Source organism: Leptosomus discolor, chromosome 2 (genome assembly GCF_034619465.1).
Source record: "Leptosomus discolor isolate bLepDis1 chromosome 2, bLepDis1.hap2, whole genome shotgun sequence".
Classification (NCBI taxonomy): domain Eukaryota; kingdom Metazoa; phylum Chordata; class Aves; order Leptosomiformes; family Leptosomidae; genus Leptosomus; species Leptosomus discolor.
The window spans coordinates 119481703-119499556 of NC_141392.1; the positions used below are offsets into that span (position 1 = coordinate 119481703).

General features: G+C 45.6%; 1 protein-coding gene across 1 annotated transcript; it reads right to left on the reverse strand.

Annotated features, from left to right (window-relative positions):
• Positions 1 to 7626: 7626 nt before the first annotated feature.
• LOC104339719 (WD repeat and coiled-coil-containing protein) lies at positions 7627 to 17462 on the reverse strand. Its single transcript, XM_009949117.2, has 4 exons — positions 17413 to 17462; positions 13167 to 15045; positions 10338 to 10455; positions 7627 to 8255 (listed from the first exon to the last, which is right to left on the reverse strand). Exons 2-4 carry the CDS (start codon positions 15024 to 15026, stop codon positions 7984 to 7986), a joined length of 2250 nt encoding a protein of 749 aa, XP_009947419.1. The 5' UTR covers positions 15027 to 15045; positions 17413 to 17462; the 3' UTR covers positions 7627 to 7983.
• Positions 17463 to 17854: the final 392 nt, after the last annotated feature.

Below are 17854 nucleotides of genomic sequence, written 5' to 3' on the forward strand. Positions count from 1 at the left end.
GAAAGGTCAGCTGGATTCATATAACTGGCAGGTGAGGGAGGGGGTTTTGTTTTCCTGCAGTTCTTGAGATCACAAGTTCCTCGTGCTGCACCGAATGATTTTTTTTTTTTTACCTTAACTCTCTGCAAGACCATGGTTCAGATACCCAGCAAGAGTGCTGAGTATTATGGTTACAAAAATGTGTATATGTTATAGGCTTAAAGTATGAAATCGGATAGCTTTCACATCATTAAGCACCAAATCTGCTGCATAAACCAGATGCTAACTTGCTGGGAAGCTTCATTCGAAAGACAAAGCAGCAGCATGCGTCTCCCTGAAGCGGAGGAGGAGACTTTTTTGCTGTGTTGCACCTGAGAATTTACAGTCTCCGAAGACAAACACTGGCACCACACAGAGCTGGACAAACAACAGAGGGAGAACAGCCCTGAAGCCGTGTCACTCTGCAGAAAAGCTGGGTCCTCAGTGTCATTTCAGAGGTGAGGTCTCTCACCCCAACTGGAGAGCAGCGGCACTGATGAAGCCTGAATGTTTGCTCTAGAAGTGTGGAAGCAAAAAGAAATATTATTTCCTGATCTATTTCTCATCCCGAGTTACGTTAGACAAGACTATGAATTTCAGCTCTGTCCTTCAGCTTTCTGTCCTCATTTTCACTGCTTTCTGCTGTGGATGGTGAGGAAGGATTGCTCAGATCCTGTGGAATTGACGGTCGCTTGCTCAGCTTCACTGACGGAGGTACGCTTTGGAGACCCAGCACCCATCCCCTGCCAGCTCGTCTTTGCTGATGTGCGTGGAATCATCTCCATTCAGCAAAGGATCAAAAGGATTTCCTTTGCATCTTGGCATTCTCCATCATGGACTTTCATCTCTGTTTTGCCTAGAGGATTTTTTTCACCTGCCTAAAGCCAGCTCAGGACGCCAGCTTGTCATCATGATGGAACCAGGCTTACAGTGGCTGAGAAGTTTCTGTCCCAAGTTGGCTGCAGCCCATGAGGAAGCATGGCCCTTGTGTTTCAAAAAAGAACTCACCTTCAAAGTCATCAAGAAGAATCTGCACATTCGCCACATCCAGCAGTTTCAGAGATTCTGCCAGTGCCAGTCACTTCAGACTGTGGGTCTCAGTGCTCAGAAGAACCTGCTGACATCGGTGTGGGATGAATGCAAAACTGAAGCCACCTCCAGACTCCTGGCAAAGTCTCAGCTGTGCTGAGCTGGCTGGACAGAGAGAATGGGCAACTCCAGAATTCCTGAAGTGACTTGTAGGGGTGAAAGAAGAGCCATAGGAGAAGAAATCTCCCTAAAACCACCCTGCAATCCTCCCCTAAGGGCTCTTGGATTGACATCAATGACCATGTGGAAAGATGGTGGATGTGGAGACCCAAATACCACATGCAGAGCAGAGGAGACTCAGAGAATCAGTGAACACTTTCTGGGTAACAGATATTCACGTGCTCAGCTTGTCCCTCCCTGATCCCCTGCCTGAGCCCGTATTCGTACAAAAGCAGATCAATAGAAAAAGCAGCAGCTTGACCCAAAAGATGTTCAGAGACTGCAGCAAACAGGGTGGAATGTCAGTGCTGGAGGATTCCCAGGAACTGGACAGTCGGCAGAAGCAATGCTATAACAGCTGAGAAAGACGTATCTTAATTTTTCTGGCGTGCAACTGAAATAACGAGGAGCTTGATAGAGGGGACAGTTAGAAAACCTGCTGGGATGTTGGCCTTCTCCGTGTCACAGCACAGAAGGGAATGTGTTTTGGTCCTGGTGCTGTGACTCCTGACTTGGTGTCTGCGGACATTATCAAGCCGATCTGGAAGAGCCTGATAGACCCACTCTAAATGAGGAGAACCAGTAAGCGAGCGTAGGGTGTGATGCGCAAGGAACTCACGCAAGATACACAAAGGGAACCCAAATTCCATCTTTCTTTTCCTTCACCTTTTTCAGACCCCACCGTGTCCTCTCTGGTGGGCAGCAATTGTACCTGTTACCTACAAGGTGGACCTGAGTAAAGGAAACTGCTCGATAAATCCATGACTGAGACACATTGCAGGGCAGGCTGAGTTAATCCAGAAATTAATTGAAACTGGGCATAGTTTTGGAGCAGTCAGTGGTGGTGCTTGGTGAACACTAGTGTGCCTGTGGCCCTCACTCAGGTGGTTGCTCGCAGTCGCCAGAGAGCCAGACGTCCCTGGAGAAGTAATAAAGACTGATAGGAAAGAGGGACTTGGATCTTGTGGGACAAACTGAAGACAGAGCAGGCAATAGGTTGAATCCATCAAATACATTTTGTGTTGGGCATGGACTTCTGCTGGAAGATGATTCTTCCCACCACCAGCTGGGGTTGAAATCCCACTACACAAAAATAAAAAAGCAGCTGCTAGGGGTGAAGGAAGCACAGCACCTACCCATCTTAGAAGAAATAGGATGCAGGGAGAAAAAACACCTTGCTTTCCATCGTGTTCCTGTACCTCTCCACTTGTTTCATTTGGAAAACTCACAGCTGAGAGCTGAGGATGAATGATCTGATTTGCTCCTGAACTATAATGCTCCCACTGGGGATAAAGCAATGGAACATGGTGGGACTTTGGTGGCAGAAGCTGTATGTGTATGTTAAGGCTTCAGGCTTCAAGAAGCTTTGATTATTTTTTTGTGTGTGTGTCTTTCATGCTTGGTTGTGAGAAGCCACTTACTTGGTGGTGTGGTCTTGCATTCTGCAGAATGGAAGAGCCAAGGATCTTTGGATGAGATAGTTTGTCGTCTACTGGTCTACGTGGTGGTTGCCACTAGGGTTTGTGGCTTTGGCTTTCTTCCCTTTCCTTCCCCTTTGCCAACAAGAGAGCAGTAAAAAAAGGAGGGGGGATATAAATAAGAGGTGCTGGCAATAAGTAAATAAAACCATTCAAGAGGAATTTCAGCACACCTGATAAAAGGTCGGGGTTTTTACTGAAAAGTGGTTTTTAAAACTGAAAGAAAATCTCGGTGCAGCTCAGCCTGTTTTACTGCAACTGCTCTGCAGCTGCTCAGCGGCCATGGGAACGGTAGGACTGGAGTCCCATCCTACTGGGAGAAACTTCTCACAGAGGTTCCCAGCAAAGCCACCAACAAAGCTGCCCCAAGGACAGCTGACCGGAGCAAAGAAGACATTATCCCTTGAGGCTTCAAATTATTGCTTAAAAACTCTTGCAGCAGCTTTTCAATGCCATTAATTTAGTCTCCAACTGAACGCTCACCAGCAGCCATAAGCTTCTACCTCAAGCAGAAGCGTCGGAGCTCTGAGCGAAGACGGTTATCAGCTCCTTAACTTCACCCAAGCGTCTGGCTGACCTCATGGGAGACCCCGGCTCTGGGATTCCAGCTGAACTGCAGACCTTCAATGGGAAGCCGCTTCGAAAGGGAGCGATCCCCTGGTTGGCACCAGTGCTCAGCGCTACTGCTGGATGTTCGTTGAACGTTATACAGGTGAAGAACACGTTAATGCTAAAAGAAATTCCGGATACATTCCATGGAGCATATGGATAATACCTGTAATTAGAAGATATATTAGAAGAGAGAAGTAATAAGCTATTAACTACATGACAATTAGACACATCGTATATAATGACCATGTTGGTGTACAACCAGCGTAGCAATGTGTACACCTGAAAATGTGCTTATGAGGAAACTCACGTTATCCCAGGCTAATTCGTTTTTGTGACACTGAAATGGTAGTTTTATTGTACCTTTTTATTTTAATAAGGTTTAAGTCATAGGATAGCGTTGCAAGTTCTTTTAGCAGTTGCTTTTAGACTCAAAGGATGCAACAGATAAAGGGACATTCACTTTATTACCTCGTTTTTGAATGTTAATTAATCTTTTAAAGTTCGGGGACATTGTAAACAGAATAGAAGTGTCTGATTTGAGATGAAAAAGATTCATTTAAGGTTTTATCTTCAAAGGCACTGAGAGCACAGGCTTTCTTTGTACGGATATGAACAAAATCCACATGCAATCACGAACCATCAGAACTCTAAGTAAAAGAAAATGAAATGAAATCGGAACATGAACATAAGGTTTTTTTAGTAACATTTCATCACAGAGATTTTGAAAACCATTAGCTGTGCATTTATGGACACAAACCTGAGTATAACAACGTCTCTCTCTTCAAGGTCAAGGGAAATTCCAGCAAGTGCTTTTTATCTCCCGTTGTGTACATGTCCCATCCCCAAGCTTGTGTACACCAGACACACCATTCCTCATCGTCACCGTATCGACTTGTACCATCTACAACTGTGGATGCAGGGAAATTTGCCACAGTGAAAACCAGGCTCAGAAAAACACTTAAAACCAAGTAAATTAGGAACTCTGCTTCAAATGCAACTCCCAGAACTCACGCTTTCACGCAGCAGGAGCGAGCCTGAAGTTGTCCTTAAGGTAAATAACAACACACATGAGTAAGATAATGGCTATAAACAGTTTTGCACTAGTTTCTTTGCTCTTTTTTCAGATGCAAAGTGTTAATTGAAACAAAGTTTAACTTCTCTAAGGTTTTGTGTGTGGGTGGGTTTTGTTTGTTTTTTTTTTTTTTTTATGTAATCTTTTCTAACCCTTTTGATGAACTGTCTGGAAGAAATAAGCTGGTTATCCCACTAAATTTATTCGTAAATAAGACTTGGTACACTTCTAGCATTACAGCCCACATAACCTATACACAAGATTATTATTAACACCTATTACAGTTCAGCTGAAATATAAAAAGCACTTAATTTGAAGTGAGGCCACATCTCGAATGCTGGGTGCAGTTTTGGGCCCTTCACTGCAAGAGAAACATTGAGGTGCTGGAGCGTGTCCAGAGAAGGGCAACGGAGCTGGTGAAGGGCCTGGAGAACAGGTCTGTGAGGAGTGACTGAGGGAACTGGGGGTGTTTAGTGTGGAGAAGAGGAGGCTGAGGGGAGACCTTATCACTCTCTACAGCTGCCTGAGAGGAGGCTGTAGTGAGGTGGGGGTTGGTCTCTTCTCCCAAGTAACAAGTGACAGGATGAGAAAATGGCCTCAAGTTGTGCCAGGGGAGGTTTAGATTGGACACTAGGAAAAATTTCTTTCCTGAAAGAGTGGTCAAACATTGGCACAGGCTGCTCAGGGAGGTGGTGGAGTCACCGTCCCTGGAGGTGTTCAAAAAATGTGTAGATGTGGCACTTCAGGACACGGTTTAGTGCGCACGGTGGTGTTGGGTTGACAGTTGGACTTGATGATCTTAAGGGTCTTTTCCAACCTAATGATTCTATGATTCTATTAATTTACCAAGGGTATCTTAGCAAGAGAGCAACAGCCTCAGTTGCAGATTCCGCTAAGTCCTGTCCCCAGCCCCCTGCGTTAGATCATGGTGACTTCCACCTGCTTGCACATCCCTCTCTGAAGTTTTCAGCACCGGTAGGTAAGGTTTCATTACCGTTAGTATTATGCTTGCTACATCTTCAGTGATTTGGGCTTTGTTTAACGTTCAACTTTGGTGCAGACCTGCCCATAGTTTTAGAAATGATTTCTTGATTAGAAACAAGCAGTTCTGTAAACGTAAGGATTTAATTCTTCTGAGATTCCCAGGGTTGTATTTCAAATTCAGTATTTGTCCACATGACGTAACACCACAAAGAGCTAGTGTCATCCCTTGACCAGCTTTTAGTGGGTGACTCACACTTGCTGTCTCTGCTCTAGTTGCCCGACACAGCACTGCCCCATGCACGTGTAGTTCCTGGTGCTCACCTGGGGAGCTGGAAGGGTCCTGAAAACCTGCCTGGAGCAACCCGAGACTGAGCATGCCTCTGGCAGGAGACACTGCCTCTTCTGGCTAATTTTTATGTGCTGTTTGGCTGCATAACGAAATCACAGAAGCAGCATTTTGGGCACGTGCAATTCCAGGCACCCTCTCGGGGTGCAGGGGCCCGTGCAGGTGGCAGAGGTTTCCTGCAGGGCCGAGAGCACTCAGCCCTAACCCTCGCCTCCCACGGGTTAGTGGGATGTTGAAACCAGGAACTGGCATGAAGAAGGACCATCAGGCGGTTGAGAAGACTCATGGACCGTCCCCAGCATCCAGCCTGCTTTGAACATGCACCCAGTGCTGAGGCTCTGGTGTCGATGCCTTTCTGGTAAGAGGAACGGCGATCGTGGACCACCTCCTGCTTCAGCAGTGACAACTGCTGAGAACGGATGCTTGTAACGTACAGGATGGAGCCCAGAATCGCCCAATTATTTCACCTGTTTTCCTCCTCCCCTGCTCATCGAAAGCTGCCACCTTCCAGTTGCACCACACAACACTGAGAGCTCTTTGTTGCGTCTTTAATACTGTATTCTGTGGACAGATGATTTTTTGACAATGGCTAAATTTCCAAATAGGCAATAAAAAAAAAAATTATATTAGTCCTGAGACAGCAGCTCCAATTCTATAATCTCATCACTTAATTCCTTCTCACACAGTTAGTGCCTGATAAACTGCTTAACGTTACCACACTTTAATTTCACAGGTAGCATCTTGGCTTACCGCCTTTTCTTCAATGCTGCCCCCCATGCTACAGAAACTTGCACTGTTTTCTAAATTTCACCTTTGCATTTTGTGTCTCTCACTACAAAAGCCCATAAAACGTTTTCTTCTGCCAGCTTTGAAATTGGTTGTTCTCCAGGTGATGGGTTATTGGACTTCCCTTAGCCTGTTCAGCAGACATTAGCTACGAAAACTAAAAGAGAAGTACTGAAGCCATGTTGGTAATGTTAACAGTACTGTTCCCAAGGTAAGAGGAAGACAAGAGATGTTTAGAAATACTAACTAGCAAATGTTTAGTTATTCACATGTAACTAAAGTCATTTTACACCTGTACTGATGTACTGGGTCTGGCTGGGATGGAGTTTTCTTCACAGCAGCCTGTATGGTGCTCTGCATCGGCGCCTGAACCCACCAGCCGGGGCTGTTGCGGAGCAGCGCTTGCGCAGTACCGAGGCTGTGCCTTTTCCCGCTCTGCCCCGCCAGCCAGGAGGCCGGGCCATGCCCAAGAAGCCGGGAAGGGACACAGTGGGGCCAGGTGACCAAAGGGATATCCCACACCACCGGACACGGCGCTCAGCAATAAAAGGTGCGAGAAAGGATGTTGGGTTACGGCGCTCGTTTTCCCAAGGCACCGTCACACGTGACGCAGCTTTGCCCTCCCGCCTGCCGCTGGGACGTACCCACCGCCCTCGGTTTGCTCCGCTCGCACCCACTGCTTCCGTTTCACCTCTTGAACTCTCTTTACCTCAACCCACCGGTTGTTCTTGCTTTTGCCCTTCCCATTGTGTCCCCCGTCCTGCATAGGGGAGCAGCTGGCTGGGGGCTCAGCCCACCACAAAAGGTGACACACATGACAGCCACCTCCCCAAATCCACCCAGAGGCGTTATTGGTGGGCACAGGAGGGGAAAAGGGTCTTGCTTCTACACACTACGGCTATTCCACACCACGGCTATTCCACACCATCATACTTTGTCCCAAACTCCATAAACCTCAACTAGTGTTTACACCCCGAGCAACACCCGTGCAAACCCCCGTGCGCTCCTGCAGGCACCATTCCTAAGCAACAACAGTGTAAAGTTTCAGGCTTTGACAGAAGTGAGGAAATGGGGGACAGTGCAGCGTTTTCAAGGATTTCTTTATTATCCAAGCTGACTATCATCTAAAAACACCAACAGATTAAAGACCAAGATGTAAACTTCAGCTCACAAGAACGCATCTTTTCAACCACTGATACAAAGACCTGGTCTATGCTGCAGAGGCATATTTAAAAAAACTGCTCAGTATAAAAAAACAACCCCTAACGTTTCCAAGGATCAAATAAATAATTTACAGTGATATGCAAAAAAAAATAAAAGGTATGGAAATCCAACAGAGCTTGGAGACAGAGTGTTGTTTAGAATTTGCAGCCCTGTACCGTAAATTTAGACGTTTCCCATCATACATAAGACGGGTATGACAACACCACAGTCAAAAATCACATTTTACTGCTGGGTTGTTCGGAAGCACTGCTGCTGTCTAAAGCCTTGGAGGAGCAGTCTCTGAGGACTTCCAAAGAACTTGTGATGTCCAGGCTTTCAGAAGAAGCGGGCCTACACCCTTCTGTAGAGCTGATGATGTCCAAAGTTTTGGAAGAACGGGCGCTGTAGCCTTTCGCACTGGCATCTCGTACGACCACCTCCTGCAGGGACGTAAACGTCAGCGGAACAAAGCCCTCGCTGTCCGCTGTGAGAACAATCCAAGATGAACCTGTGGAGATATGTGAATGTCTGGTTATAAGCCTTCCTGTAATTAGGTATGTTTAAGGTGCAAGACATTTTTCTCCTAAAATTGAAGTTAAATGCTTCCGTATGTTTACAGTTTTTCTAGCAAAAAAAAAAAAGTATGGGGAGATACAGGTTGCATAATCTCAAAAATGAAGGACAATTTATAACTACGTGAAACAGCTTTCTGACCAACCTTGCCCCTAGGAGACAAGACTATAATAAATGCTTGCTTCAAATGAGGAGGAGGAATGAAATTCTGAACAGAACTCATAAGCACCCAGATCTGTTTTTAATGAGGTATTCATAAGCTACTTCACAGCACTTAAGCTGTGCAGACACTGTAAAAAGCAGAAATTCATTAAGTGAAATGACAAATTAATATCACAAAAACAATTTAGAAACTGCCTCTATTATGTAATTTCAATGTAATTCATCCCAAGAAATACAAGGAAGAAATACTGTACTATACTGTACAAACCTCGTGTCTCTCGTCCATTCGCCATCTGACTTCACATCACCATTAGCATTATTTTTACCATTTGAAATCGTTTACTGAATGCGAAACGCTGCCTTCTACCAACCCACATAAACCAGAAAACTTTCACACTCGTACCCGTTAAGCCGGTGAAGAAATAAAATGGAGCCGGTGGGGGCTGAGGGAATTCAGAGAAACATTTCCAGCTGTTTGTAAATTTACATTATGTAACTCCATGTCACAAGTAAGGTCACGAGAAGATTGTAGCTTAAAAGCACGCAACCCTTTAATCTTTTGGCTTAGTATCTCATTTGGACCAAACTTCAAAATCAATACGATTCAGGACTTTGAAAATACCATTCCTACTGTGCTCATTTGTCTAGTAATATTTGTAGAATTAATAAAGAAATTTGCTTTTAAAATGTAACAAGAAAGGCTAGTCACAGGCATGATGATTACTCATTCCTGGGCAACCAACTCTGTTAAATCGACATTTTTAAGCTAAAAATGAGAAGTTGAACTAACAGAGGTAACGGGGACATTTTTCTTGCCAGGAAGAAGTTGTTCAAGTCTTATTGCTCGAAATAAAATTCCAGTCTGAAAAATTAAGAGATTGGTGTCTGCAAAACCGCTGACTGTCGTCACCGGGTATATCGCACGTTTCTGGGTTGTGCCGTGACATCACTAAAACAGTCGCTGTGCTCCGATGCAGGGAACCGACCCGGCAGCGGGGGCACTGCCAAACTCGTGTAAGAGCGGTAGAACCTCGCCAAGATTCACGCGCTAGTGACCCACCCGACTAGAGGTTTCTCCCGGTACTGGAACACCACACACCTTCCAGCAACTACCGAAAGCAAAAGAAAACTGGCGCAACGGTAAGAACAGCAGCCCTGAGGCTTTGGGAGAGTGGCTCAGCAACCTGCCAGCAGGCAGGGCAGGCAAGTAGCCGGACTGTAGCACAGACGGTACCTGTAGCAGGGAGGATCAGACCTCAAAAGCACCCCAGCCAAAGGTAACTCACTTAGAACCGACACAGAGGATGCGCGTGGGACGGACGACAGCAGAGGCAACCACAGCAGTAAGAAATGCAGTTTTGTTCACAGGGAAAACCGAAGCGAAACGCACTGCTAAAATGGAGAGATCCTTTCCTTAGAGCGGACCAGACGCTGGGACTACAGATTAAAGTACAGAAAACTGCATTCCAAAACCACCACTCAACTCTAACCTCCTCATTGCTCAGGCTTCTCCATTTAGAATAGCTGAAAACATACATAAAATACTGGGGGACAGCCACTTTCCTCTGTAACCTGCTACTTGATAAGGGGGCATCAACACGTGAAAGTTTGCTCAATTATTTTTTTCAATAATGTAAAGGTTCCTCTCAGTAAAAGCCCAGAGAAGAATCTTTATGTTACAAAACGAATGAGTGTTAATATGAATAATAACACCAATAATAATACAAATTTATTAATAATCTTTCATTACTTCTTCCTTGTTTTCTCTCCAGATGGGATTAGGCACATTGCTGCTGCTCACAGGGAGCGCCGCACGTGTTCAGAGTGGCGGTGTTACCGCGTCATCCCAACGTACCGTGCTGCATCTCTACAAGAGAGAGACTGAATAGCTGCTGGACTATATTGAGACGGAGTTTACCACCACAGAGAATAACAGCTCGTCTTTCATCTGCATCGCTCCTGGAAAGCTGCTTCTGTAAATTCAAAAAAGAATCATTAGATACTGTGATGTATATTTAAGCAGAGATGTCAAAATGCCGTTAATCAACACAGGATCACAGACGAGCCTTCAACTACATCATTTACAGAACGTCAAACTCATTCAGACCCATTTGCAAGATTTATACTTTAAAGTCTCAGCTCTCAAAGGGATGATCTGCGAGCGATAGCAGCAAGCAACTGTGCTAATTCAGCACGTGCCAGAACAACAGCAGAGGAAATCGTGCGCTGCTGCTGCTGCTGCTGCTGAAGAATTCCTGAGCTTCACCCACGCCTGCCTCTCACCCTAGCGCCTCCGAGGGACGTTTTCCAGGGGCGTCTGAAAAGCTGCAGGTTTTCCATCCTCCCCCCTCCCTGATCCACAACTTCAGAAGGGGTGAGAACTCCCACCCATGAGCCTTTGGGATGAGGAACGGACTGACAGATCAGAAGGGCTTGTTTGTCTCAATCAGAAGGGCTTGTTTGCCTCACCTCTCACCATCAATGCCCTTAAAATCCACAAAGTGCCTTCAAAGAATAACCCCTACGGGGCAAAGCAAAGTATTTTTAAAATCTGCAAAAGATCAGTTGTTACCAAAACTACAAACTCTGCCTGTGCATAGGACAGAATTCACACAACCAAGTCACTCCCCAGGGAAGCCTCGATACCACCGCTGGGTCATGACAAAACCACGATCAAGTAAATTCTGGCTCCTCTTCCCTGCTGCGGACGGACCCATCCATCCGGTGTATGGCCGAGGGGAGGCTGGAGACGCACACGTGCTCTGTGCTCCCTGCACTGATACACTCTGCCCTCTTGAAGACACCGCTTATTTGGGACATTTTGGGGTTCCTCAACGTTCTGTAAGACACAGCTCGTAACTCGGGCAGTAGGGAGACGACCCGGGCTCAGCACAGGAGGCGAGGACGCCTGTTTGCCTGTTAACCATTTGTGAATCAAATCCATGCTGACTAAAGCTAAACCCCAGCATCTGCTGCCAGACTTTCCAATGTCGCTTGTCATTCAAAAGTCAAATGCTTTTCTTGCCACAAACAATCAGTGATCAAAATATGTACAGTAAGACAGTAGCTCTACTTTAACTGGCAAGGCCCTCCCAGGCAGGCGTGGCTCAGCGAGCTCTCGGATCAGCAAGACAAACTGGTCAGTAACTTGGTTTCAGACTGTATGTGAAAAGAGAGGTGAATATGAAAGAGTAACGGGAATCTGTGCCGCCTCCAACTGAAGTAGGCTTCTAGACAACAGCTAAACGAGACACCAGACCTGCCGAGGGGAACTCACTTTTCACAGTAACGCCCCATATATAATTAAGATTTAAGAGAGCCAGAAAAATTAAGAGTTATTACAATAATCAAATGTTTACAATGGAAAACAGTGAGGACGGTGAGGGAATATGATCTAGGAACTAAGAGTTCAATGCTACAAAAGTTGAGAATAATAAGTTTTTGTAATAATAAAGCTGAAAAATAAGAGTCTATTGAAAGGAAAATGGTCATTTAAATGACTTTGAACATTGGCTAAGGTTTATTAATCTGAATTCTAGAAGAGACCTAGTAGATTTGTGCCAATTTTTGATAATCAGGTAACTTAAACTTTCTACCATGAGATTTGGAAGTGCCTTCTTTCAGCCAAGGAAAATGTCTTTCACATGAAATTTGATTTTAAATCCATTTTTAAGCTATGTTAATGGAACTATCTACCGTGTCCCTAAGGGTGTCTTTCCTTCTCAGACGGTGCTCTCAATACTAATTAGCAACATTTCAGTTTCAGAGCCAAAGCATTTCTCCTTTTTTTTTTTTTTTTTTTTTGTTTCAATCTCCATTATTTTTGTTGTCCTCACAGGAGGACGGGAGATTGATACCAACTCCCACTCATGGAAATTCTCACTTGACTGAATTTCCAAACAGAAAGCTCCAGGAGTTGCCTAGGAAAAACATCACCTTCCTAGAACTTCACCCGAGGCTTTAATTCCGCAAGTGAACCGTCAGGCGTGGGCGCTCTGCGGTGCCAGAAGCCCCGTGCAGCAGGAGGGGGTTCGGCTGCCCGGGTCAGGCCAAGGAGCCCAGCCCAGCGCGGGGCAGGGACAGGGAGCTGCACGTGCCCGAATATTACAGCTCTTTAAAAACACTGAAAGCCTGCAGAGTGACGGGACTTGGAACATTAGTCCCGCCTACAACAGGATGGAAATCTAATCCTATTGACCACAACATGATAATGGTCTTTTTTTGTTTGTTTTTCAGAAATGCTCTGTTTATACCACCAGTACAGACAGCGGTGCAAGAATGAACGCACTACTGCAACATCCATCTGCAATGGCAATAATTTTGGATACATGAAGTTTAATTTAGAAAAATGATCTGAAATATTTCCCTCATTCCACCTCCCATCAGAGAAAAATACAAATATTTAAAAGAACTATAAATAGGGACTGAGATGCAATTACAGGAAGAAGGGCGATAAAACCAAGCCAGGCTTACATAAAGCCTAACTAAGTCTAAACAAGACTCCGATCCGGTGCACCTGCCTGCAGCGAGGTCATTCATACGGACCGAATCTGCACACACTGAACGTTCCTCGGATGACATCCTTCCTGCACATAATCTGACATGAGTCCGTGTCTTAAATCTGTGCAAAGAACACACATCCACAACCTGATTTTATCATTAAGGCTTCCAATATTAAAATTACCTGGCAGGTGATGTGAATAAAAGAGGGCTCCTGTGAAGATGGGTACGCTGGAAGATTTCTCTTCCCAGATTTTAGCAGCTCAGTTAATTCACAGAGATGATGCTGTAATTCTGTGAAGTTACCAGACAGTTTTTCCACGTTTTTTGAAAAGTAACTTGCCTCCTTTTCACTTAATAGGTTATTCTTGTAAGAATTTGGTATTTTGGAAGCTGCATCCGCCTGCCTTTTTGGAGATGTTGGCTTGTTAGGAAAGGCTAGCGACGCGGCAGACAGTGCCACAGTCCGATTAACTGGTTCGGCATCGAGAGGCTCAACAACTGGAGGAAAATGAATGGAAACTTTTTTATCTTTGAGGTCACTCATGTTCAACAAGCTTTGCTCATAAACAGGACTCTTAATTTCTTCAATGAGTTTCCTTCTGCTGGTAGGGGACTGCATGGCAGCACGATCCGGTATCAAGAGTCCACGGCTGAGAGGGTGAACGTCTGCAGCAAGATCATGAGGTACGTGTGAAAGGTTCAAATGGGAGCTCCCATTAACTGAGCCAGATGTTGAAGGACCCACTTCAAATACGAGTTCCTTAATCATCAACCGGATCATGTACTTGTCTGACCTTGAAGAGGGAAGAAATGCAGGGTCACTGAATTTTTGTCTTCCAACCAGTATCAGTAACAATTTATTGGTCAAGAAGCACAAACCCTTTGGTTTCTCATTTTTCTCTAGCTGAATTTGTTGAATATTGGGTAAAGTGGATGAAGTCAGCGAATAGACTAAAATAACGTTACAAGTATTGGAGGCAACCGACACAGTTTGAGTTTTGGGGTCAAAAGCCATTATATCAGGGACCAGAATGCCCGGGATGCTAACTTTTTTGGTAGAGGTGACCTTTCTCTCAAAAGTCACCAAGATGAGATGCGAAGAATCTTGGCCACTTCCCGTTAGGTAGTCCTTGGGCCTCAGATGAAGAAGAGGACTGGAATCAGCACCCTGCTTGCTAGAAAGTATGTGAGTTAGATCCACGGGAGATGTCACAACAGACAAGGGCTTCTCACAGTCCAGCGACCTCTTCCCCCCATCCATGGAATACTCCTCCTCCCCGCACAAGCTGGACTGCGAGGGGAAGGACTCGGTTTCAACGCTCGAAGGAACTTCAAATGCAGCACCAGCATTTAAGCCACAGATCTTGTCTAGAGGAAGCTCGGTGGCAACAGCCACTTGGAAACTCAGCGTAGCTTCCACAGCGCAGATGTAGCCTCCCACATCAAAGACCGGGCAAAAAGAACAAGCATTCAGCGTTTTCTGAGCATCATCCCAAATGTAAGAATGAAGGGCACTGCCCACCCCCACCACTAAGCGACTGCCTTCCTTCGTCCAACAGGCGCAGTGGATGAGACCGCTGCCTTTAATATCAGCTTTAATCCTGGAGTTGTTGAGATGAACAGAGTGTAAGACCGAGGCATCCCGGGTGGTCAGCACGGCCAAGATCTCCTTCTTGGGGTGCCACACGCAGCCTTGGGGGAGCACGGGGAACGGCTCGCTGATGTCGCATATCTGAGAAACTAAGAGCTTATTTCTTTCCGTGACGTTAAAACAGAGCTGCCAAATGGTGATGTGCTTCTTGTGCTGAACAGCGAGCAGAGCCGGGGCATCAGGGGGGCACGGGCCCCAGTAGAGCCCGTGGACATGTTCGAACTGACCGACAACACTCGAGTCCCCAAATTTCGGTTCTCCGTTATGAAGGTGTAAAGCAGTCAGGATCACCTGCTTCCCATCCGTCCAGGCAATACCATGCACAGGGTGAATTGCTTGGTATAAGGCATTAAGGCCAGTTCTCAGAAGCTTTGCCTTTCCTAGCTCCATGATTTTTAATGTGAGACATCTAAACAAGTTAGAATGAAAAGAAAAAAAATTTACTGTAGAGGACAGAGAACAATACCTGTATGATTATTTTGCTTATGACCCTGCCAATGCCAGACTCTTCCTTCCAGCGAAGTCAATATACACAGAATATTCATCTATGCTTAATCCTCAACCCTAGACTTCTTTGTTTACAATGTTTCCACAGTGAAATGCAATTTTGAGAAAAAGAAACTTTGCTGTTCACCTAATCTTAGTCTGCTGCATTTTCATCACCACTTCATTCTAATCGACAGGCTGCTGCTTCTCAGAGTATTTTCAAATGACTTCAGTATTAAAGATTTCCAAAATATCGCCTCTCAATCAGCTTCATGGACCATTTGTGATCAGATAAAGTAATCCCTTACAAGTACAACCAAGCATTAGTGTATTAACTATAAATCGGATCCTGTATTAAGTGGGTGAGAACAAGACATTTGTATGGTTATTCCAGAAAGCTCTCTGAAAAACCAAATGCAATTTTGAAGAAAGTTAGGATCCAAGCAGATTCTTCTGAGGAAATGAAATAGAAAACAATGTAAAAGAACTTAGAACACAGACTCATCTACCTCAGGCATGAGCCACACTATGATAGCACAGGAACAACTCATAATCTTCAACATCCTGTAATGCAGTGGGGGTATTTTAATATTTTTTTTTCTTTTCCCAAGTGATTCAGCACCTTTTTGTCAAAGTTCACAAACCACCTTGTAGCTCACTGTTTGTTGGGTAGAAGGGATGAAAGCAGCAGGCAGCTGATCATGCCTGCAGACTGGTATTTCCACATACCAGTGGAATATCTACATATGAATATCCATACAAAAATATATGTACATTTGTAAATGCCCTTTTTATTTTTTAGTATCTGCAGTAATTCTGGGGACATTTTTATCATTGGGATATCGCTTTAGGAGTACCTATTTTCACAGTGTCCTGCAAAGTAGAAATTACTGGTTTATAGCTAGAAAAAGCCACAGAAAACCTTCATTCCACTATTTTTGAAAAAACGGGTTGCACGATGTGCCTGACATCTCTAGAGAAACCTTTTCAGTTCCCTCTGCACAGCCCAACAGCTTCAAGAGGGAGAATGGCAAACTGTCAGCAATCGTCATGCTCTGTAATCTGTAACCAGGTGTCTGGGACATCCAGAAGCCGTATGCAAGGCATGAAAACTTCACAAGGATTCAGGATTTCACACATATTTCTAGTTTTTAAGCTGTGAGCAATCCCTACTCTGTGCACAGAAGTAAATTCAAAGGAATCAGTGGTTTCCTCACTTAAGATTCTCTGTAGGATTTGGCTCAGCTGCAAAGCCATGGCACAGAATGAGTTGCAGCTTTAGTAGAAACATGAAAAAAGAAGAAAGTGTCTGAGAAACTCACGCTGCCAAACTGGAAAGGTTTATCACAATGTGCAGGGCCTGGCACTACTTAACTATTTGTGGATGAGCCCAAACTTGGAGGGAGGGATTGAAGAGCGGATTTTAGAGACCAAAATTAAATAGAAAAAGTTACGATGATCCAGGTTAACTTCTTCTCAAACTAATAACAAGTGCAAAATAATATACTTAGTAAAGAAAAAAAACCCCATGGATACCTCTTCAGGAATAATTCTGTGGGTAGCAGTATAGCAAAAAAGGATCTGGCTTACAGTAGATCACAATTTGATTATTTTAGCAATGTAAGAATGTTGCCAAATAAGCCGGCATCATTCTGGAATTTTTAGGGGAGATAATTACCCCGCTTCCTCAGAGCTAACAGTATCTCCACTGGAGTACAGCACCTAGTTCTGAGTTTAACAGCCCAAGGATGGTGGAAATACTTAACAGAGCTCAGGGACCAAAGAAACATGAGAAGTGGGTTCACTCAGTTTGGAGAAGATTGTGAGTGGAAACTTGCAAACACCCACCAGTCTGCTGGCAAGAGAACACTGACCCATTGTTCTCCAGGTCTACTCTGGATAGCACAAGATAATAATCAGCTTAGTTTCAACAACGGAGATTTAGGTCATCTATTAAGAAAAAATTCTAACTCTAAATGATAGCTAAGCATTGAAGCAGGTTACCTTGGAGAGAGGGAGAAGGCACTCCATGAATTCCATAATCTGTAAGAGCCAATTAAGTAAGTATCTGTCAGGGATAAGTTTAAGTACACTGGATCCTGCCTGACGGCAAGAGACCACTTGAGATACTTCCCAATCAACTTCTCCACTGTCTCCCTGGCTCTCCTTTAAGCTCCAGTATAACCGACATCGATCTTGTCAAGCAACCGCCACTGACAGGAAAACCAAACCCTCAGCGGTGGGTTCCCCAGCACCCCGAGCCACACGCACGCCGCTGGGCAGCACTCACCCGTGGAAGGGAGCCGGTGAGGCGCCTCGGAAGGTACGCTGAGGTGCCAACCCTGCTGGGCCGCCTGGAGAGTTTCCTGCGATACAGGAGACGTTCTGCGTGATCCCCAGCGCCCCTGCGGAACCAGAAGCATCGAGGCACCCCCTGGCCACCCCGCTCCAGCCGCCTCAAGCCCAGAGCCCCCCCCCCTCGCTCGCCCCACCGCCGCCTCCCCGCCGCAGGCCACGGGGTGTCGAGGCGTGCCGCCACCGGCGAGGCTCCCGCCAGCCGCCTCCTCAGCGCCAGGCAGCCGCCTCCTCAGCCGCCCCGGGCCTCGCCTCATGCCCTCACACCCCCCCACGGCCCGGTGAAGGCCGAGCTCCCCCGGGGCGGGTGTCCCGCTCCCGCCACAGCCATGCGGGCAGGCCGGAGTGCTCGGTGAAAGGCGGCGCCTGGCCCCAGC